This window comes from Pelodiscus sinensis, chromosome 3 (assembly GCF_049634645.1).
Source record: "Pelodiscus sinensis isolate JC-2024 chromosome 3, ASM4963464v1, whole genome shotgun sequence".
Lineage (NCBI taxonomy): Eukaryota > Metazoa > Chordata > Testudines > Trionychidae > Pelodiscus > Pelodiscus sinensis.
The window spans coordinates 92,779,867-92,803,969 of record NC_134713.1 but is presented as its reverse complement, the minus strand read 5'-3'; the positions used below and the strand labels follow the sequence as shown (position 1 = coordinate 92,803,969).

The 24,103-nt window shown below is 41.4% G+C and overlaps 1 protein-coding gene and 1 long non-coding RNA gene across 5 annotated transcripts in view; one reads left to right on the top strand and one right to left on the bottom strand.

The window, feature by feature from the left end:
* The window catches only part of LOC112545072 (uncharacterized), a 49,268-nt gene that overhangs the window by 22,298 nt on the left and 2,867 nt on the right, over positions 1-24,103 (top strand). Inside the window, exons 1-3 of one of the 2 annotated variants that reach the window (XR_003088484.2) lie at positions 16,944-17,022; positions 19,010-19,084; positions 22,151-22,272. This is a non-coding gene — a long non-coding RNA (uncharacterized LOC112545072). Of the gene's footprint in view, positions 1-16,943; positions 17,023-19,009; positions 19,085-22,150; positions 22,273-24,103 lie in introns of those variants that run through there. The other variant, XR_012902672.1, reaches the window with a different exon arrangement.
* Positions 11,384-24,103, bottom strand: part of TMEM200A (transmembrane protein 200A) — a 75,116-nt gene continuing 62,396 nt past the window's right edge. For all 3 annotated transcript variants that reach the window (XM_075924153.1, XM_006118588.2, XM_075924154.1), the window contains one exon: positions 11,384-14,507. In XM_075924153.1, the coding sequence (XP_075780268.1) occupies positions 13,016-14,491 (1,476 nt within the window). In that variant the 5' untranslated portion in view covers positions 14,492-14,507 and the 3' untranslated portion in view covers positions 11,384-13,015. The remainder of the gene's footprint in view (positions 14,508-24,103) is intronic.

Sequence of the window (24,103 nt, the reverse complement as noted above, 5' to 3'; positions counted from 1 at the left end):
TTTTGCTATTAGTTTTTGAGTCTTTGGCTAGTTGTCCTTCAAACTCCTTTTTGGCTTTTCTTATTATAGTTTTACACTTAATTTGGCAAAGTTTATGGTCCTTTTTATTTTCCTCATTAGGATTTCACTTCCACTTTTTAAATGATGCCTTTTTATCTCTCACTGCTTCTTTTACTTGGTTGTTAAGCCACAGTGGCAGTTTTTGGTTCTTTTAGGCTGCGTCTAGATTAGCATGATTTTCCGGAAATGCTTTTAACGGAAAAGTTTTTCGTTAAAAGCATTTTCGGAACAGAGCATCTAGATTGGCACGGACGCTTTTGCCGCAAAAGCACTTTTTGCGGAAAAGTGTCCGTGTCAATCTAGACGCGCTTTTCTGCAAAAAAGCCCCGATCGCGATTTTCGCAATCGGGGCTTTTTTGCAGAAAACAAATCTGAGCTGTCTACACTGGCCCTTTTGCACAAAAGCTTTGCGCAAAAGGGACTTTTGCCTGAATGGGAGCAGAATAGTATTTCCGCAAGAAGCACTGATTTCTTAGTAGGAAGTCAGTGCTTTTGCGGAAATTCAAGTGGCCACTGTATAGAGCTAGCAAGTTTTTCCGGAAAAGCGTCTGATTTTTCCAGAAAAACTGGCCAGTCTAGACACAGCCTTACTGTGTTTTTAAATTTGAGGTACACATTTAAGTTGGGCCTCCATTATGGTGTCTTTGAAGAGTTTCCATGCAGCTTGCAGGAATTTTACTTTTGTCACTGTACCTTTTAATTTCTGTTTAACTAACCTCCTCATTTTAGTGTAGTTCCCCTTTCTGAAATTAAATGCCACAGTGTTGGGCTGCTGAGGTATTTTTCCCATCACGGGGATGTTAAATTTTATTACATTATGGTCACTATTTCCAAGCGGTCCAGTTATAATTATCTCTTGGACCAGATCCTGCACTCCAGTTAGGACTAAATCATGAATTGCATTTCTTCTTGTGGGTTCCAGAACCAGCTACTGCAAGAAGCAGTCATTTAAGGTATCAAGAAATTTTATCTCTGCATCCTGTCCTGAGGTGATGTGTACCCAGTCAATATGGGGATAGTTGAAATCCCCCACTATTATTGAGTTTTTTTAAATTTTGATAGCCTCTCTAATCTCCCTTAGCATTTCATAGTCACTATCCTGGACAGGTAGTTGATAATATATCCCTACTACTATATCCTTATTATCAGAGCATAGAATTACTATCCATAGATATTCTACGGAAAATTTTGGTTCATTTAAGATTTTTACTTCATTTGATTTTACATTTTCTTTCACGTATATTGCCACTCCCTCACCAGCATGACCTGTTCTGTCCTTCTGATATATTTTATACCCTGGTATGACTGTGTCCCATTGACTGCCCTCATTCCACTAAGTTTCTGTGATGCCAATTGTATCAATATCCTCCTTTAATATGAGGCATTCTAGTTCACTCATATTATTTAGACTTCTAGCATTTGTGTATAAACACTTTAAAAATTTGTCACTATTTATCTGTCTGCCATTTCCTGATGTGTTGAACTCTTTTTCATTTGATTGTTTCTATCTGATCTTACCCATACTGTATCGTCTTTCATCCTCACCTCCTGACTAAAACATCAAGAGCCTCCATCAATAGACCCTCCCCTAAGAGACATTTTTGTTTTAAACTATCATATGAATTTCTGCTGCGAAAGAAGTGAGGAAAAATGTGTGTGGTACTAAAGAAAGCATCCTATTTACCGATTTTGTTAGTGAGTTAATTTGCTTTTACCTGGAAAATTGAAAATCCCTCAAGAAAAATTCCATTAGGAGGTAACAGTTGATTTGCCTCTCTATGCAAGGGAAAAAAGATTGTTTAGCAGCAGATGTCTTGCATGTATGAAAGAAAAAATGTAGCACAAGAATGAAAATAACTCTTGATTCTAAGTTAGATTATCTGCTTTTTACAGTAAGTGAATTACTATTTAGTTATTTAAACTACCCAGTCAGTTATCTGGTTTGTGTCTAAGGAATTAAGATTGGACATGCTGAGGGTGAATAATTCTAACTAAACCTTATTAAGTTAGTTTCTAATAACATATATATTTACTTTTTAGATAACTTCAGACTCATAACAGATACCAAATTACAAATTGACAAATTATTTTATTCAGATGTAATTCATCTACTGTACCGCGGTTTCATTTCAGCCTATACAACTGACAGCTCAAATCCTTACATTATTTTAATCACCAGTGCCACGCTCAGAGAATCCCAGAACCACAGCAATGTAGGAAGAGAAGGGGCCATGAGAGATTGTTTAGTTCCAGCCCCTGTGCTAAAACAGCGCCAGGTGGACATCGCTGACAACTGTTCTTTAAAAAAAAAAAAAAAAAAAAAAGTGGGGATTCCGCAACCTCATTTGGAAGTCTATTCTAGTGCTTAATTATCTTTAGAGTTAGAAAACTTTTCCTAATACGTAACCTAAATCTCCCTTGCTGAAGATTACTTCTTGTCCTACCTTCTGAGGACATGGAGAACAATTTTTCACCATCCTCTTTAGAACAACCCATAACATGTTTGAAGATTATTACCAGGTCCCCAACCCTGTCCTCTTTTCTCAAGGCACAACAAAGCTAGTTTTTGGGTTTTTTTAATCTTTCTTCATAGGTAAGGTTTTATTTTATGATTGTTGTAGAGCCTTCCCTGTATTTGAGTCACCACACAAGTTTCACTTCCTGAAGGCCAAAAACCAGTGTCTGTCCTCTTGTTTCTTGGCATAAAACATGGAGTTCTATCTTGTTGCTACATTATGGGACAGATATTTAATAAGGGCAATTTTTTTTTACAGTCTGTAGTACTCCGAAACAACAGCAGAATGCAGAAAACTTCTGCCTTCTTAGAACAGATTAATTTCAATCTTGGAGTCTAGTGCAGAATCCCCTTTATGTTTAGTAACATTCTCTAGCTAAGATAAAATTAGAACACTTTCTTTTTCTCACTTGGAGTGACTGATTTTGAGTGACTGCTGAAGGAAATGTAAGTAGGTCCCAGTCCCAGAGTAAAGAAAGGGTAACTTCCTGTGAGACGGGAGTAGCAGTTAAAGTAATTTTCTCCTTCATCTAAATTAGTCTCCATCCACCAGGAACAAATTGAGAAAAATTACTTTCCGTTACACAATTGTTCATTGCTAGCATAGCACCCCTCCTCCTCTCCAGGAACATCAGCAAGGGAGATGCCAGTGGGAGCTGCAGGGGTATCTTCCCTGGTCAAAACAGGCATGACAGGATATGAGTTTCCCCAAAATTACTCCAGCAGCCAGGAGATAGCTGCATGGGTGGGCTAGACTTCTTGTGACATGCAATCCTTTGTTGGGCTATTATTGACAAGGCATCCCAGGGCTGTGGTCATGGGCTTTGGCCTTAACACTCCATGGAAGTAGCTATTCTGTTTCCCTTTCCTGCCTTCCCAGATGGTTTCTGACATTGCTTCCACCTCCAGAGTGTGTTGATTTAGTTAGCCTGGGGAGAGAGTCATGGATGGTACCTTAGCCCCCGTTCAGGATCTATGTAGATTAGAAAGTTTGGTGGCCCATTAGCATTGTACATGGATAGCCAAAAATAAAAAGGAAAACCATGAAAAAAGAAAAATATGTGTGGGGCTGTCCCTAGGGGAGTGCAAGGCCTGGGACAAATCTGTCTGTATGGGCTCCATTTAACGTTTTTTATGTGGGTGAAATCTGGTTACGAGGGCAGCTGCAGGCTAAATATTGATAGTGCCCAGCAGTATAATTATAATGTAATTAAACTGTAGCTCTTATAAGGACATAAGAATTATGTAGACTTATAATGAAGTTCATATAATTGAAAATAATTCCTTGCAAGGCAGTCCTGTCCCAGGGCTAAGCTGTGTATGGACCCTCTAGAGGGGGCCAGTGTCTGAGCTGTTCTGCAACCCCATGTGGAGCTCATGTGCCAGGGTCCAGAGGGAGGGACCACCCCACTGCCCCACACAGATTGCAAAGGGGCTCTCACAGATTCCTGGAGCTGGAGCCTCCCTGCAAACCTGCTGCCACTGAGCTGGGCCAGGGACCCCTGAAGGGCAAGATGGAGCTGGGAGGTCACAGTCTGTGGGACAGCCCCACCTGGCTATACTCCTCTACACTCTGGGCCTGGGACTTAGCCTCCCTACCTCCCCCCCACACTTCCCTCTGGCACCACTTCCTGCCTCTGATCCTATCACAGCCCTCTGTCTCTGGGGCAAATAACCATGGGGCCTATGCATGGGGACAATTGCCACTACTGCCATCAGTGCTGCAGGGCAAATATAAGATCCCTCTATGTATCACCAACATGTCCGCCGCTTTTTTTCCGGCTTGGGGAAAAGCCGGAAAAAAAAGCGTCTAGACTGGCGCGATCCTCCGGAATAAAGCCTTTTTCCTTCAGGTAGGAATAAGAGATCCTCCGGAAAAGGGCTTTATTCCGGAGGATCGCGCCAGTCTAGACGCTTTTTTTCCGGTTTTTCCCCAAGCCGGAAAAAAAGCGGCGGACATGTTTATTTAAATCCGCGGGGGATATTTAAATCCCCCGCGGATTTCCCTATACTGACTTACCTGATTTGCATCCCTTTTCCGGAATTTGTGGCCAGTCTAGACGTAGCCCAAGTGTTTTTATTTCTGATCCCAATCCTGACTGGAACAAAGAAATTCAAGAACAGATGAAAAGGGAAGAAAGAATCTTTCAAAAATCTCAAACAAACACTAAGCTCAACTTTGATTTTCAAAATGAGTAAGATAGATCTCAACTAGTTTGGCCCCCTTTCATTATTACTAATATGATGAAATATAAAATTTTGTAAAGAGAGGATTGTAGAGGGAAATAGAACTATCCAGTGCATTAGCTTGTATATTTGGCAGTTCCCAGTGGGAAGTATTACTTTTCTTGATAGTTTACAAAAGCTCTGAAGTCACCAGAAACCAACAGTATTATTACTAGCTTTCTTTTGATCAAATATGTTTTCAATGACATTGCAAGCCACTGCACAACACACAGGCAGAACGGGAAAACCCTAACTGGAACTCTTGCTGGACCTACAGTAAAATATACCAACAAGACCATCACCTCTCTCAGGCAAATGACAAACTTTCCGTGCCTTGCTAAATCCTCCTCCACACTATTAACTCTGTCTTTTTAAAATAAGAAAACTAAAACTAAATACAAACATTCTATATAACCTAAGTATTGTAAAGTCATCATATAAATATTCTAAGTATTGTAAAGTCCACATAAGTTTTCTAACTCGGCCTGCCTTGTCCTTTGAGTCAAGTCATTCCTTGTATTTGGATGAGAATTATCAGGTATTTGAAGTCAAATCAGAGGGGTAGCCGTGTTAGTCTGGATCTGCAAAAGCGACAAGGAGTCCTGTGGCATCTTAGGGTATGTCTACACTGCCACCCTAGTTCGAACTAGGGTGTCTAATTTGGGCATTTGAAGTTGCAAATGAAGCCCGGGATTTAAATATCCCGGGCTTCATTTGCATCTTGCCAGGCGCCGACATTTTTAAATCCCCCTTAGTGCGGACTCCGTGCCCGCGGCTACACGCAGCACGGAGTAGGTAGTTCGAATTAGGATATCTAATTAGGATCCAGATGACCCAGCTAATTGTAAGTCTGTCAGCCTGACTTCGATCCAGGCAAGAAAGTGGAGCTGATGGAACTAGACTCAATTAACAAAGAACTAAAAGAGGGTACTGTAATTTAATGCAAATCAATGGAAAATAAATCTTGTTAAACTAAACTGATGTCTCTCTTTTTATGAGATTACACATTTGGTTACTAAAGCTAATAGTGTTGATGTAGTATTCTTCGACTTCAGTAAGGCATTTGACTTGATGCTGAATGTTGTTTTGATTGAAAATCTAGAACAAGATAAATTTAACATGGCACACGTTAAATAAATTAAAATCTGGCTAACTGATAGGTTTCCAATATAATTGTAAAAGGAGAATTGTCATTGGGTGGGTGAGTTGTCAGATGGAGCCACTCAATCAGTCATGCTGAAACAAAAGACAGGACTATGCTGTCCTTTAAAGACTAACAAGATAGTTTATTAGGTGATGAGCTTTTGTGGGCCAGACCCACTACCTCAGATCAATTTGTGGAAGAAAATTGGCATGATCATATATATCAAAGGGAGGCAATCAAAAAAAGTGAATACATATAAAATAGACAAATCAGATCTTAGAACAGAGGGAGGGGTGTTGGGGGGAGGTTAATGTCTATGAGATAATGATATTAGAAGTGATAATTGAGGAAGCTATCTTTGTAATGGGTAAGATAATTAGCATCTTTGTTAAGGCCCATTCGTAAAGTGTCAAATTTAAGAATGAATGACAGTTCAGAGGCTTCTCTTTGAAGTCTTGTGTTAAAGTCTCTTTGAAGCAGGATGCAGGTAGTCAGGTCATTGAGACAATGCCCAGTCTGGTTTAAATGGCAAGAAACTGTTTTTTTCTTTGTGAAACTGTCTGATGTCTGTTTTGTGTGCATTGATTCTTTGGCAAAGTGTCTGAGAAGTTTGTCCAATATACATAGCAGATGGACACTATTGGCACATGATGGCATAAATTATATTTCTGGATGAGCAGGAATATGTGTTCTTGATCTTATAACTGAAATGGTTAGGTCCAATGATGGTGTAAGCAGAGTAAATATGTGGACAAAGCTGGCAATGGGGTTTGTTGCAAGGGAAAGTTCCAGGGTTGGTATTAGTATGAGATGTCCTGTGGTTGTTGGTAGGAATCATCCTGAGGTTAGGTGGTTGTCTATAGGAGACTATGGGTCTGTCTCCCAGAGCCTCTTGGAGTGTAGTATCCTGTTCCAGTATAGGTTGTAGTTTGTTCATAATGTGTTCGACGGGTTTAAGTTGGGGGCTATAGGTGATGACTGTTACCCCAAAAATATTCTCACTGGAGACCTCCCAGGGTTACACTAGTATGGGTTTATTTCCACTAGGTAAAACTAAAGAGGAGAAAGCAGCCACCAAAGGTTTAAACTAAAAAAGATCGAACTCTCTCTCTCTCACACTCACACACACACACACACACACACCTCCATTCATTCATTCACACCCATTCATTCCTGCCCTCAGGCACTCACACACTTACACAGACATATGGGTTGCAGGAAGAGCCAACGCATGTGGATCTCGGAGGGTCTATCTGCTCATCATGGCTGGGGAAGTTGGTTAGGAGGAGAGACACTGGAGAGGAGCTTCTCCAGAGCAGGGGAAGGGAAAAGCTCCTTCTCTTTATATAGTGTCTGAATGGCTCCTGTGACTCATTCACCTCGTCATCAGGGAGCATGCCCGGACTTCCCTTTATCCAGCAGGGAGCATGCCCAGACTGTGATGACTCATTGACATGTGGTCCATTGTTCTCAGTCATCTTCAAACACACTCTCACACTCACACTCTCTCTCCATTCACTCAGGGGAGAATGCAGCTTAGGGAAAGTTACAAGCAAGGTGGCTGAGAGTTACAAAGATTACAAGGTTGCAGTTTACAGTAAATTTGAGAGTTACACAGATTACAAAGTTGCAGTTTAAAACCTTAGACCCGTGGTCACCAACCTGTTGATCAGGAGGGCTCGACCATTTGATCGTGAGGCATTTCAGCCCCCCCAAATCCCCACTCACCCCCAAGAAGCCCCTCTACCTACCTCAAAAATGGAGGTAGTTTCGGCTTCCCGTGGGGTGGAGGGAAATCTGGCAGCTGTGCGCCACTTCCAGGGTTTCCGGAAGTGCGCTGCCTGCTCCCCTCCTTCAGGTCTGTGGCATGCCGGGAGGAGGTAGGAGTCCCGGAGGAAGGCACATGCTGAGGCTTGGGGGCGTGTGGGGGGGGAGAGAGTGGAGGGGAGGTGCGCACTGGGGCTCCCCTCCTCTGCAGGGGAGGAGGTAGGAGTCCCGGGGAGACGCGCACACCGGGGCTTTCCCCCTTTGCGGGGGAGGAGTCCCAGGAGGAGGCTCTTGCCAGAGCTTCCCTCCGGTGAGGGAGGGGGAAGGCGTGTGCCAAGGATTCCCTGCCCCAGCCAACACCCTGCCCCCTGTTCCCACTGGCACTTTGTTCCCACTGGCACCCTGTCCCCACCCCCACCGGCACCCTGTCCCCACCTCAGCACCCTGTCCCTTGCCTCCACTGGCCCCGTCACTTGCCCCAGCCCCCTGTCCCTTGCCCTAGCACCCATTGGCACCCTACCCAGCACCCTGTCCCTTGTCCCGGTACCCCCTGGCACCCTTCCTCAATACCATGTGCCCTGCTCCCACCAGCACAGTTGGGGCCACATTAGTGAGGCTTGTGGGAAGTTTGGGGGAGTTTTTATTTTGCATCTCACTTGTGTGGCCCCAACTGACTTTTCTATGGGTCAGTGACCCCTGACTCATAACAGGTTCCCTACCCTTCTCATAAATAAAGATACTGCAGAAACTATTTGTGTTTGACACAGTATTTTATTTAAAAATGAAGCTGGGCCAAGCACCCATCTAGCCACAGCATCATAACGCTCCTGCACTCTGCCTTCCCCCAGACCCTTGAGCTGAACCTATCATACACTGGAACCCCCTGCCCTGAGCCCCTCACATACCCTAACCCAGATTCCTGCACCCTCATATCCACAAGCCTGTGGCTTGCTTACTACCCTAACCCTACATCTGACCCCAACACTGGCCCGCCTGAAGCCCCCTCCCCGACCCAGCATCCCCTTCTCCACCTCCTCCTGCATCCAGATTTCTTCCCAGAGCTTGCATCTCTCACCCCTTACCACACCCAAATCCCTCATTCCCACCCCAGAGCATACACATCCTCCTTCAACCCAGCGAGGGTAAGGCTAGACTGCAGAAGTTTTTCAGGATTCCAGAGATATCCCAGAAAAAACTCTTCTGCATCCAGGGATGCGTTTGTTCTTCCGCTTTTTTTAGTGGAAGAGCAAACGGGGGCTTCCAAAAGAAGGGTTTTTCTGACATTTGGTCCAGTCTAGACAGGCTAAATGTTGGGAAAAACTCTCCTACAGAAGAATTGTGAAAAAAAGCAGCAGTATAAGGGTTGGGGAGTGATGGAGAGGAGGAAAATAGATGAGGAAGGGACAGGGCTTCGAGGAAGGGGGGGGCTTCAAGGAAGGGGTGAGGCAGTAGATCTTGGCTTGTTCTGTCATTTAAAAAGTGATCTTGGTCATAAAAAGGTTGGAGGCCACTGCCTTAGATCCTACATTTTGGTGTATCTTTGCAAGTAAGCTCAGTTAAGAATCATCCTGAGGTTAGGTGGTTGTCTATAGGAGACTATGGGTCTGTCTCCCAGAGCCTCTCGGAGTGTAGTTTATTGATAATGTGTTGGATGGATTTAAGTTGGGGGCTATAGGTGATGACAAGTGGTGTTCTATTGTTGGTTTTCTTGGGTCTGTCTTGAAGTAAATGGTTTCTGGGTATTCGTCTGGCTCTTTCAATTTGTTTTTTTATTTCCCCTGGTGGGTAATTGAGGTTTATAAATGCTTGGTAGAGATCCTGAAGTTTCTGGTCTCTGTCAATGGGATTAATCGAATACTCTGCTGACACCATCATTGGTCATTCCAATTTTCTTCCACAATTTGATCTGAGGAAGTGGCTCTGGCCCACGAAAGCTCATCACCTAATAAACCATCTTGTTAGTCTTTAAAGTGCCGCATAGTCCTGTCTTTTGTTTCAGCAAAACCAGACTAACACAACATCTCTACTACTATTCAATCAGTCATGTTATTGTAAACTTGTTCTAAACTAGTTGTAACTACTCAGAGGCTTTGTTTACACTACAAGTTTTTGCAGCAGAAAATATGCTAACGAGGGACTCATTAGCATGAGTCACAATGTCATTAGCATATTTTCTGCTGATTCTTTTTGCACAAGGAGTTTTTGTGCAAAAAGAAGCAGTGTAGCTGCTTCCGTTTTGTGCAAAACCCCCTTTTTCCACAAGATCCTTATGCTTCTCCAGGACAGGCATAAGGATCTTGCAGAAAAAGGGTTTTTTGCACAAAACAGAAGCGGCTACACTGCTTCTTTTTGCGCAAAAGCCCCTTGCATAGAAAATCGGCAGAAAATATGCTAATGACATCGCGACTCATGCTAATGAGCAGGGCTTGCCAAGCTGCAGCGAGCCCTGCTTGCCAGCCGTGCGGTTTGGCATGTTGCGCATATGCAGACCGCGCTGTGCATGCGCTGACTGAGCTGCGTGGCCGCCATGTGTGAGTAGATTGCCTTAATTGTCAGGCCCTGATAATGAGTCCCTCATTAGCATATTTTCTGCCGCAAAAACTTGTAGACATAGTCAGAAAGTGAGCTGTATGTCACAGAATGCAGTTCACTGAAAACCTGTTTAATGCACAGTAGAAAGCAAATAAGATGTTTTTGTGCTTTAAAAAAAGACATAAAGGGACTAACACTGGAAATGGTAAGAGTATCCTGTTGATTTCTATAACAATATACTTTGAATATAATGTTTAGTTTAATCAGTCCATCCCCAGAGGCATATTGTAGAAATGGAAAAGGTCTTGAGAAGGACAAGGAAAATGTTTAGTGGCACAGAGACTTTCATATGCAGGATGATTTAAATGCTAAGAACAGACTGTGCAGAGAGGAGATGAATAAGAAATGACTTGACAGAGACTTATAAAATAATGAATGTTATAGAGAATGTAAATCAGATGTTCCTGCTACTCTCACTCTGAAACCAGACCAGTGAAATTAAGAGAGAGAGACAATGTAAAGCAATTAAAGGGAAACATATTTGCAACACTCATAATTAACCTGCACTGGTCTGTAAAAAATATTACTGAGGTGGCGAGCTTAGTAGGTACTCCGACTAGATTGGTGATCACTCTGGCCAAGACTCTATGCAATACAAAATATTCAGAATGGATGACAGACATAAAGGCTATGTCTACACTGCACTCTAAACTCAAAATAAGATACGCAATTTACACTACACAAATTGCGTACTTATTTTGAGTTTATTTTGAAATAGGCTATTTCAAAATTTGGTGCTGTCTACACAGCACCAAATTTCGAAATAAAGTGCTATTTTGAGACAGCCCTTAACCCTCGTGGAATGAGGGTTACCAAGATGTCAAAATAGCGTGCCCGTTATTTCAAAAAATATTTTGAAATAATGGGTGGCTTGTGAAGACACGGGGTAGCTATTTTGGGATACCTCTGATATCCCAAAATAACTTTGTGTAGACATACCCAAAGAAACCAAGGGGCACCACAAGCAACTATCCATTAACGGACCAACAGGCTTAAGACATATAATGTATTAATAATTATGATTCTTAGATATGGTGCAATCCTATATGTGTAGAGGAAAAACAGTCTTACAGCAGACATAGATATACATTTTATTTTATTTCAAAAAAATAGCAAATGTATTAAGAACACAAACCAGAAAGTTATTAAAAGCTTCATAGCAAAATATTTAGCCAACTCTGTTACAATATATAGGCTTGAGGTTCTAACAAGTAACACTATGCCTCAATTCACTGAGCAAGTAATGCTCTTGACACAAACATTTCACTGTTAAAATATGGAGCTGGAAATTAAAAAAGAAACATTTCTGTCTTTCATCTTTCATGGTCAATTGAAGTATAACAACATTCTAACTTTTGATTCTTTTGGGGAAAGCCTTTATTTAAAAAAAACAATTCCTGAGTATTTAGGTTAAGTGAAAATATCAAACACCTGGTAAAGATGACCAGTTAAGGCCCCAATACTGTTTGGTGAATGGTGGAAGGAGTTCTCAAGTGTGGTTGTCATGGCAGGATTAAGGCCTAAATGGCCTAATGGGATATATGAAAACTTTCTAGTAGGCTCATTCATGTTAATTTCCTTAGCCTACAACTAAGACTATGAAGCTTGCTTTTCTGATAGAAACCTTTTTGTCTTAAACATTATTTGCAAAAGCTTTCAATGCAATGTATCACAGCTAAACCTCCGCTATAATTATGCAAAATATACAAATTTAAATTTAGCCAATGGGGATTTTACATTATCAATAGTGAAAATATTGAATTGTATAGTTTGTTTCAATTTTTTCAAACACAGCAACCCTATTATTTTAGTTTTTGGTATTGTAACACTCTATATAGTATATGTATATATTATTCTCTTCTGATTTTTGTCACAATATCAATACTGTACATCGTAATGCTAGCATCCTGTTATTCATCATGTTCACATCTTTAAATTAATTTTGTACATCTTATTTGTAAAGCTGTTGCCAATTAGTGCACTTTGGATAACTAACCCCAGAAAAATTTGCAAATTTCTAAGCCATGGCTATTCTACATATGATTTTCTTGAATTGCAGTACTAAATTATAGCGGATATAGAAAGGTTATCACATAAAGCATAGTTAACTAGAATTTACAACACTGGTATTCAACTTGACCATTTACAGTGAGTTCACAAAAATGGTTTTAATTTTCCCAGTTTCCTTCTACCCTCCCACCCCAATATGTAAACACAATGACATTCTAGGATTGCAGTTATCAAGTTGTATTATATGTAAAAGACAATATCTAGAATATGTGTTTGGATCTGGCAATACCAGTAGACACTGCTATTCACTTTCCATCCTAGACTGGAAGCATCATTGTTAGAATGTTGCAATCATTAAGAAACTGAAACTAGAAGCTTATGGGATCTCCCATTTTGATGCAGGTTTCTTGACTTATAGTGATGAACGATCACGTGCTTATATAAAAACAAAAGAGCAATGGATTGAGAAAATGGCACGAACATATATTTGGGTGATGATAAGGAACAGTATTGCAGTTGTGTGTTATTAGTACATGAAACTCTTGGCATTACAGAGATGATGAGCTCGTTTCACACAAGCCAATCTGAATGTGACATAAGCATTTGGTAAAAACAGGCTTGTGCCAGTTCCCCTGGAAAAAAACACTTGTCAAAATATTTTTAAAATACTGTATGATATCTCATAAATTGTAATTTAAATATTAAAATCTTGTTTCAGATGTTCCCCGCTTTAGGTTGTTACTCAAAAACTCATCATGTTCAAAACTCAAATTATTATGAGATCTTGATATCATAAGCAGCTTTTCCTTATTAGTAAAGTCCTTCTTAACTGTGGCTTGTGGCACAAGCAACCTATCCATTGGGTCCTCTTTGTTTTCTAGTTTCATGTATCCTTTACTGTTGTTTCGATCCAATCTGGGCCAGCTGGGGTGTTTTCTTTGTTCAGCTTGGACAGTGAGTGTAGAAGGACCCCTGTCTAAATCCAAGGACTTTGAATGTGCAGAGAGAAGATGCAAAGATGCATTGGACCCAAATTGTTTTCTGGCAGCACCCGGTGATAAAAGTTTTCCAGTGCTTGGACCAAGAGTCATAGAAGACTTGAACTGACTGGATGGAGATTCTAGAAATGAATTATTTCGGGATAGCATTGCACCAGCAGGTTTGCAGGATTCATTGCTGTCAGTTAATGGAATGGCTAGACAATCCATTGATAAATTTCTAGACCGGCTTCTTGTGATTGCTGAATCCTCAGTGATATTGTCTATACTAGGTTCATCAATAACACAGTTATTTAGTTTAATTACAGGCAGTGTGAAAGCACTAATAGAGGATGATACAATTGACTTTGTTTCACACTTTATAGAGCTACTACTTTTGTCATCCATTGCCTTGCTAGTGTGAGGGTAAAGTCCAAAGACAGAGCCGGAATGCTCAGTCAGCAAAGGTGGTAGAAGGTTAGAAGTGTTCTTGTCTTCATTTATGGCAATTTCATCTTCTTCAGCTGAACTATCCATTCGAAAGTTACTCCTGAAGCCAGAGAAAGGTGCAATTGTGTTTGCAGCCAACCGTGATGCACATGAGTTCCCGCTATGCTTCAGTTCACTTTCCCCCAGTAAACCAGTATAAGCGCCATTCAGCTGCTTTTGTTCCTTGATTCTCAGACTGTGGATGTCTATTACAGTGGAATATATGTCTCTCATATGTATGATTTTTGTTTCCTTGTCACGATTTTCATGTAGGATGGCATTTGCACAAATAAAAATAAAGATTCCAATGCCCATAGTAAAAGGGCCCAACATTTTCATCTTATCTGAGTGTAAATGTTGTTCAAAGAAACGAAATATAACTCCACCATGATTTGTAATGACCTGGGTTTCATTTAAAGCTAAACTAGCTTCAGAACCTAAAAACGGTTCCTTTTGTGGCCAGTATCCAAGGATAGCCATTGCAATTCCCATGAATGCAATGAGCACTCCCAAAACAAGAAAAAATCCTGACGGGGAATAAAGTCGGATTTTGCCTCTGACAATTACGACATCAGCTCTGGGCCGGCGTCTGACTGGCTTTTTCTCTTCAGAAGTTGCTGATGTGGCAAGATTTAAGTGATGCTGAGATCTGGCAGAGTCTTGCCTCTTTAAGGCTGCCAGTCCTGTTATAACTCCACCAGTTGCTATCATAGTTCTATATTCTGCCCTAGAAAAGAAAACAGAAATACTAATATCAGTAATTTCAATATAATACACACATACATGTGTTAATCATTCACTTTTTTATTCAAATAAATATTACTTTTCAAAGACTTTGCATTTTAACAGCTCTTCATAAATGGCAACTTTCAGATGTACATGGCATTTTGGAAAACTGTAACTTTTTTTGAGCACAGTAAAGCTACGTACTATCTGTGGCCTAAATGATAGAGATATAGTGGAAAACTAAAAAGATAGCTCAAGCTGAATTATCAGGAGTATATAAAATGAAATTATTGAAAATGCTCAGTATATGGTATCATTCAAAACTGATCTCAAACAAAGCCAACAACATTATCTTATACTTTTCATATGGGTGTTAGACAATCTTGAAGTTTTAGCTTACAAAGCTTGTATGAATATTGGTCTGAATATTATCTTTAGAGCAAAGGCTTTACTATAGATGTTAGTGTGGTTTAAAAAAATACATTCAATTATTACAACCGCTACATTATTACACTGATTAAAATTAATTTTTAATTCTTAATTATAGGATAACTTTTTTCTTTTCCTAATAGTGCTTGCCTTTTCCATATGGCAATCATAAGAGTTTTTTTGTTTTCTTTGATTTCTCATGAAACACAAGACACCATGGTTCAGCTTTGTTTACTTCCTTCTGGATTAGCATTATCTAGTTGACTGAAGTAGTTTTTTCCCCTTGGGTTCACCTGAATGCCTGGATTTCTATAAATGGAGTGGGAAATTTCAACAAATCCTGTTTTAAAAAACTACCAGGAGGGATGTGCACAGCTGTAGAAATACTGCTTGTCTGATCATTACATTTGAGAGTGGCCAAGAAAAAAACAGTTAATAAAACTTCATTATATCTTTCAGAATGCTTCCAATGATTAAATAATACATTAATAAATGTTACAAATAAGAGTCAGCATGTGCAATTGAAGGATACAAGCCAGGGCAAAGAAATGGTGCTCAGGTGAAAAGGAAACCTGATTTGGTTGAAATACATATGAAGGTTGTTTTAAATGGCTGTAGAAGAAAAGGTTCTTGCTCTAAAGCCTTGTTTCCACTTACCGGGGGATCGACGCTCTATCGATTGATCTTCCAGGGTTTGATTTACCAGGTCTAGTAAAGACCCACTAAACTGAACGCTGAGGGTGCTCCCTTCGATAGTGGTGCTCTTTTGACAGGAGCATTTCTCCCATCGACCTCCCGCTGGAGGCCACCCCAGAAAATTGATGCAAGGTACATCAACTCCAACTACGCAATTCACGTAACAGGAGTTGCATATCTTGCATTGATTTTCTCTGCCAGTGTGGACCTGGCTTAAGAGTGATAAGATTTGTAAATAGACAAAGCGAAAGCTGAGTAAGAGAGGGGAATAAAGAGAAACAAGATCTGTGATTTACAGAACCGTAGACCCACGGGCTTAGAAGGGATCATAAAGGATCAACTAGTCCAAATCCCACCATCCCTGCCAAAGTGCAGGATTTGTCTGTTGCTAAACCATAGAAAACAGATGGTTTTAAAGCTACATTTTAAACCCTCGAATGAAGGAGCTTCCACAACCTCCCTAGACAGTCTGTTCCATTGTCTTGTTCTTACAGTTAGGAAGATCTTCCCAAGGTTTAATCTAAATATTATAGTGGCTTTTCAATACAAGAGGGCAGGTTCTGAAATACAAGAGGGCTTTTCAATACAAGAGGGCAGACTTCTTTGAAAATTCCTACCACTGTAATTAAACTGGAACTGTATTTCTGTGTTGTTTTGGTAACTTAAATGTGTTATTGCCATTTGGTCTCTTGCATGCTTCAGATAAGACACATTCTAAAAATGTCATTTTAAAAACTCCAGAATGGAGACTAAAAATAACTGAATGTTTAAGATTCAGATTTTTTTAAAGATAAATGAAAACAAAATTTGCCCATACACATATGTGCTTACAAGGTTTGTGCCAAAACACAATCAAACATCAAGATGACTCTTCTCTATTTTTGTAAAACATTGTTTTGGATTTCAGACAAAAATAAACAGGACCCATTCCGTGACAAATGTTTTCTTTTGCTAGTGTTCAATTTAAATATGATTAGTTTTTTATACAGTAAATGAAGAGAAGCCTGTCATAACAGTACTAATACTGACATAGAACTGACCCCGGCATGTTAGTATATTATTCTTATCCAGGTCCCAGGCATTTAGGATGCAATTTTTTATAAATACATAAATTCAGGAACACAAGTCCCATGTTTCCTTTGTGCGCACAGTCATTTAGGAGCTCCTGAAAATCATTTATCAAAAATGCTTCTGATGTATAGATATCACAAAGATTGCAAAAGTGTATACTGTTCATTATTAATTGTTCAGCGCTAGATTAGCTGATGGAAAGAGAGACATTCTAAGTACCTGATTCTGTATTTTTCTTTAAGGTCAGATTACTCATTGTCCCTCTGAGAAAATCTATAGAGGGAGCGGGCTGCAAGACTAGAAAAGTCTGGGAATTCAGCGTGAGTAACAGTTGTAAACAAAGACAACATTCCCTGATCCTTCATATCTTCTGACCTCACTGTAGAATTACTTCCCTTAAATTCAAGGCCAGAGAAATCTTTCTCCCCCTTCTGTCCCCCTCCACCAGGTTTATAAAGCAAATAAGCTACTGGGCTGGCAAAGATTTAAGCTTCACCTTGGTGCTAGCAGAAATACCTAAATTCCAATCTCACTTATCTCCATGCAAATCTGGAGTAACTACACAGAAATCAATGCAATCATTATGGACTTAGATTGACAGGAGATCAAAATCTGTCTTTATTAGAAAGAAGAGCAAAGAAACATTACATGGAAATGCTCCAATACATTGCACCTTTGTTTATGGCTCAAAGTTTTATCTATTTATTAAGATGTAAGCATTTTTACATTTGGAAGCTTTTTACAAACTGTTTTACATTCATGTTAAAGAGGAACTATAGATGCATAGGGGTTATCTCTATATTTAGTTTGACGGAAAAGACATTATCTCTGAATACACACATCTGAGCAAGCAAATCTTAGGAGATTTTTTGACTCAGAGCTGAAGTGAAGTACGTTATAAGTTTCAGTTCAATCTGTTAGTTTGATGGCATTCTGAGTGACATTACTGTCCTGCTATAAAACAGATCAAAGAATGGATACACTGGGTATGGTAGAGAAAAAGAATGGCATGTTTTATTAAATTATTATTATTATTAATGTATTGCCATAGTACCTAGGCATGGTACAAACAGAACAAAAAGATGGTCCCTGTTCCAAGAAACTTACAATCTAAATATCACACAAGAAACAAAAGGTGGCTACAGAGAAAGAGTTACAGGAAAGCAATGAGCCAATAATGTTTAGCACGATGTGCTGTGACCATTGCCTATTTTTGGCCTAATTCATTTTATAAACCATAACATCTTCAATGGAAAGAAATCTGACAAGGGCTGAGGATGAGCTGTAAAGGCATGCAGGGCAGTAAGGACCCTCGGGAGAATAAGTTGTCCTTTTGGGAGAAGACTGCTAGTAAGGCCTGGTCTCAGAGCAGTGAGCCCTGAATGATAAGATACAGGATTGGACATGTCTAGATAATACTTAGTCCTGCCATGAGTGCCGAGGACTGAACTAGATGACCTCTCATGGTCATTTACACTCCTACAATTCTATGAGGCTGTGTTTAGACTGCAGGGTTTTTTTGAAAAAAAGACTACAGCCGCGTTCTTTCAAAATTAAATTGAAAGAACGTGGCTTTTCTTTCGATGGCAGTACTCCTCATTTCGAAAAAAGGCGTTCTTGAATACAAAACAGGGCTTTTTCGAAAGAGAGCATCCAGACTGCCTGGGTGCTCTCTTTCGAAAAAGCGGCTTGCTTTTTCGAAAGTACTGCTTGCAGTCTAGACGCTCTTTTTTGAAAGAGGCTTGCAGTCTAGACGTAGCCTAAGTCTGTGTGCTAGGAAGCAGGTGAAAGAAATTGCTTGGGGGGGGGGGGGTCAAAGTAGTAGTATAGGTGTGTAGTGTGGGTTTGCATCTGTTTATTGTATACAGAGGTTGGGAGGAAGTCTCTCAATTCACTTCCCTGCATCAAGTATGGGGGAAAGTTGCTTAGACACTTGAGGGAGGGTTGTGGCACAGACAGGAACCAGAGTGAGCAAGAGAAAGAAAGGAAGAGCGTGGAGAAGCCAGTTTGTTGAGGATTGCCACTTGATGTTTGTTTACCCCCAGGCAGAGTGGAGTTCTTAGTTAGACGGCTAAATTAATCTACCTACAGGCTAATGGGAAAACTGCAATTGCACCCAATTATAGATAGGTAAGCCCCAGACATACAGCTAGAGTCAGAAAATGTAATTTAGTACAGCTTCCGAAACAACATATAGCAAACCTTTGCCCAAAAAAGCTCACGATACTATATACATACATATATATATTATATATATTGCTAGTGTCTAAGGTGCTAAAGGACTAATTGTTGTTTTTAAAATTACAGATTAACACAGCTACTCCTCTGAGACTCTTCCCTTCCATCAGTCACAAAGCTGATGTGTTCTGAGATGAATTCCAGGTATTAAAATCCACCTGCCTCTCCATCTTTGTTTTATAAAAATACATTTCTAGTCTAAATTGCTGCATTATACCAGTTAAGTTTGTATTTTGTTGACAGCCTAGTCTCTAAAGAGGCAACAGCCTAAATGCCCTGAGAACCATGGTGGCAGTCAGCCCTACTGGATAAATGTAGATATACAGTATAATATGAGTGTCTATCCTCAAGGTAGAAAAGTTCATTATACACAGTTCTGGAAAGATTATTGTGTGTATGAACACACACACAAAGCTATGTGAGGGTACAATATATGTCACAGAACAGAAACAAATCCAAGTGAGAAAATAAAAATGTCAAGAAACTTTATGGTACATGAGACAATGCTGCTTTACAAGGGGACATATTAACACACCAGCTGTATTGTTTGAAAAGGAAAAAAAGAATAAAAATGGCATGTACATATACGAAAATTAAACCCAACGGCTACGTCTACATTGGCATGATCTTGAGCAAATACTCTTTAATGCAAGCGTTCTTGCGTTTAAGTATTTGCGCAAGAAAGCGTCTACACTGGCATGTGCCTTTGCACAAGAGATGTGCTTTTGTGCAAGAGCATCCGTGCCAGTGTAGACGCTCTCTTGCGCAAGAATGCTCCAATGGCCATTTCAACCATCGGGCTTTCTTGCACAAGAAATTCATGTTGTCTGTCTACACTGGCCTCTTGCGCAAGAACAGTTGCGCAAGGGGGCTTATTCCTGAGCGGGAGCATCATAGTTCTTGCGCAAGAAGCACTTATTTCACACATTAGACCGTCAGTGTTCTTGCGCAAGAACTCCCCGCCAGTGTAGACAGGTAGCATGTTTTTGCGCAAAAGCGGCCACTTTGGCGCAATATCGCGCCAATGAAGACACAGCCAACGGGGTTAGAATTTCTTGTTCTTGCTTATAATTGATTGAATTTTCTATTTTATTTGAGATCTGGCTATGTAATTTCTACTGTTTACTCATAATGGGTAGTACTCTACTTAAGCTAAATCAAAGTAAAGTGGCAGAATCTGGCCCTACTATTGTGATCAGAAGCAGGTATTAATTATTTGCCCAAATCTCTGTACTGAATATACCACTTTATTCATTGTTGTTCATTCCAATTTCTAGAAATTGGAAAAGAATCCATGGCAAACTACATTGCTAGATGAAACAGATATGGATTTTTTCATCTTTTTTTAATGTCATAAGCTATATCTGCTTGTGATACAACTGAAAAAAAATCTGAGTTGAAAACAAATCACTTTAGGAGCTCATTCTAATTTAAACTGTGTACTGGGTTTGTACATATTTATATGCATTTCTCTTTGTTCTGCTTTTGTCTACTAGAGCAGTGGTAGGGAACCTTTTTTGAGTCAGGGTTCACAGACCCACAAAAAATCAGTTGGGGGTCACACACAAGTGATAAGAACCCCCCCCCCCCCCCAAACACCAAGGCTCAAGGCTCCCATGGCCAGATTAACTCTTCTGAGGGTGTGGGGCTAGTTGATTCTGTGGGGTCCCCTAGATTCTGCGGTGGGGCCAAAAATGAGGGGTTCAGCATGTAGGGCGAAGCTGCTTGGGAGCAGGCTGGAGGTGTAGAGTCTGGGCAGGAGGTAGGGTGCAGGAGTGAGCTGAGAGGGAGCGAGATCTGGGTAGAAGGAGGCAGCAGATGGGAGCACCAGGGTGCAGCTCTGGCACACGTGGTGCCATGTGGCCCTGGACTTGCATCTCTTTCTCTCTCTCATGCACACACATACACACAGCCTCTCCCCCCCACAGCCCGTTATACAAGAGTACAATATATGTCACAGAACAGAAACAAATTCAAGGAGCTACAGGAAGAGTGAGAAAATAAAAAGGGCAAGAGACACTATAGTGACCGGGGTGGAACACGCAAGCAAGAGCAGGGACCAAGCTTCCCTGTGCTGTTGTTCCCAAGGCAGCTTCCTCCCCTTGCCAGGTAGAGCCCCGGGGCCAGATGCAGCCCCTGGATTGCATTGACCTGGCCTGCGAGGACTGGCGCTCCTCCCACCTGCAGCACTGTGATCCTGGACTGGCACTCCAGTGATGCAGAGGGGCACCAAGCCTCAGACCTGATGCACAGATCACAGGTTCCTCATTTCTGTTCTAGAGATTGCGAAATGAGTAAGGAGCTTCTTCCAGAATTAGAAGAACGAGACCGGAAAAGAATTCTGTAGCTCAGTATCTCTAAACTTAAAATCCCAAATGTACAAAACAAATGGGAATTCAGACTGAAGCTTACATGGTGCAGATCAGAGTAGAGATTTGACATGAACCATAAGACATTCAATATATATTTCAAAGGAATCTGACACTTCTGAAGTGTAGAATGGGGAGGTTCAGAATAGAAGACGTACTCTCTGTGGTCCACAGCAAAGAAGAGATTTGTGTGGCTTGGCATATGAGATAGGGCACAAAGTCAGTTTGTGGTAAACACTCTGGGGCTTAGTGTGCCAGAAGATGGATAAATGCAATTTTCCTCTGAAAACTAAACGAACAATGCCCAAAACACTCAGAAATAATTTAGTTTATAAATACTGGGCTTATTTACTTGATCCCTTAATCCTTGTCCCATTGACTTCTGTACACTGATCCATTGTTAAACATATAAGGAGGTGTATTTAAGCCACAAACATTTGTGGTGCATCTAAACTAACATTTAGTCATGTGAGCTAATTCAAATTAACTGGCAATCTTTTAACGTGAGCTGAAAAGAGGAAAACCTAGTATAAACAGTGCAGACAATGTCATGATGTAAAACACAACATGTCCTTGTCTATACTGAATACTAAATTAATGTTAATTAACACAGTCTTAACAAAATATCATTTCCCAAAGAAATACTCGGTGACAGACTGAGAATAACAGGCACAAAATTCTCCAGTGAAGAGATCCAAAGGGAGGATAAAGGAGTGTATGTGGACAGATGTGAAACTGAAGTCAGCATAAACTGTGATACCTTAGGGCTTGTCTCTACTATGCTGGAGATTGATGCTGCTGCGATCGATCCACTGGCTATCAATTTATTGTGTCTGCTTAGGCACGATACATTGGTCTCTGAACATTCTCCCATGGACACCAGTAATCCACTAGGCTGAGAAGAGTAACCGGCGTAGATGGGAGAGCAGCTCCTGTCGACCTTCCCACACACAAGACACCGTGGTAAGTACATCGACTTCACCTATGCTTTTTCTGACAGCAGTAATCCTCTTTCTACGAGGAAGGAAGCAAACTAGGGAAGACCTGCTGCGGGATCAGATGACCTGCCTTCAATCCCTCATCCTGGGGTCTAATGTGGAGTGCTGGGAGCAGGCCGCCGCCAACAACAAGGAGTGCTGGGCTGACTGGTAGCAGCAGAAGACCATGTGGGGCCAGCACGAGGCCATGTGCTCCTCCCCCACCCCTGTGATGCAGCGCATGGCCATGTACATAGAGTGGGCTACCAGCCACCTCCCCGTCCCTGCCCCCCAACTCCCAGCCCCCGCCCCTCCAAACCCTTGCACCTGCCTCCCTGGCTTCTCCTGCTAGCCTCTCCCCCCCAGGGGCCTCCGGGGCCCCCAAACATGTGGCTATGGGACCTCTCAGGCAGCTGAAGCCTCCCGAGCTACCCGAGGAAGGCACCAGTTGCACCCCATCCCTGAGCCCCCCTTTCCCCTCCTCTCCACTTTTCCATTTCAGGTTCTTTTCCCCAGTTCCCTCTCCTATTGTATATCCCCTACATTAAAAAGATCAGAATTGTGTTTATAAAACAAGAGGGTTTTTCATATGCTCTGGAGAGGAGGAGGAAGATGGGAACGGAGGGCAGGGGGAGGGAAGGCACACAGGAGCAATGCAGGGACTCCTTTTGGAGAGGCCCAGGGGAGCCTGTACTGTACTTTTTGGGACCCGTACTGTTCAATATCTTCATCAATGATGTAGATATTGGGATAGAGAGTACGCTTATTAAGTTTGCAGATGATACCAAACTGGGTGGGGTTGCGACTTCTTTGGAGGATAGGGACATAATTCAAAATGACCTTAGCAAGTTAGAGAAATGGTCAGAGGTAAACAGGATGAGGTTTAATAAAGAGAAATGCAAAGTGCTCCACTTAGGAAGGAACAATCAGTTCCATACATACAAGATGGGAAGCGACTGTCTAGGAAGGAGCATGGCAGAAAGGGATCTAGGGGTCATAGTGGACCACAAGTTGAATATGAGTCAACAGTGTGATGCTGTTGCAAAAAAAGCAAATATGATTCTAGGTTGTATCAACAGGTGTGTTGTAAGCAAAATTCGTGAAGTCATTCTGCCGCTCTACTCTGCACTAGTTAGGCCTCAGCTGGAGTACTGTGTCCAGTTCTGGGCGCCACATTTCAAGAAAGATGTGGAGAAATTGGAAAGGGTACAGAGAAGAGCGACAAGAATGATTAAAGGTCTAGAGAACATGACCTATGAAGCCAGGCTTCATGAACTGGGCTTGTTTAGTTTGGAAAAAAGAAGATTAAGGGGGGACATGATAGCGGTTTTCAAATATCTAAAAGGGTGTCACAAGGAGGAAGGAGAAAATTTGTTCCTCTTGGTTTCTGAGGGCAGGACAAGGAGTAATGGGCTTAAAGTGCAGCAGGGGAGGTTTAGATTGGACATTAGGAAAAAATTCCTAACTGTCAGGGTGGTCAAATATTGGAATAAATTGCCAAGGGAGGTGGTGGAATCTCCCTCTCTGGAGATATTTAAGAACAGGTTAGATAGACATCTGTCAGGGATGGTGTAGGTGGAGCTTGGTCCTGCCTTGAGGGCGGGGGGCTGGACTCGATGACCTCTTGAGGTCCCTTCCAGTCCTGTTATTCTATGATTCTATGAGAGCCTCATACGTGGCCTTGGCTGAAATTCTCCCTCAAGACCTCTCAGATGAGCACGGCAGCCTGATGTTGCTCTTCTGAGGGCACTGGTGTCCAGCTGCTCGGTTGCCCTGGCCAGTCATTCAACCTCTGCCAGTCCATCCTGGCAGGAAAG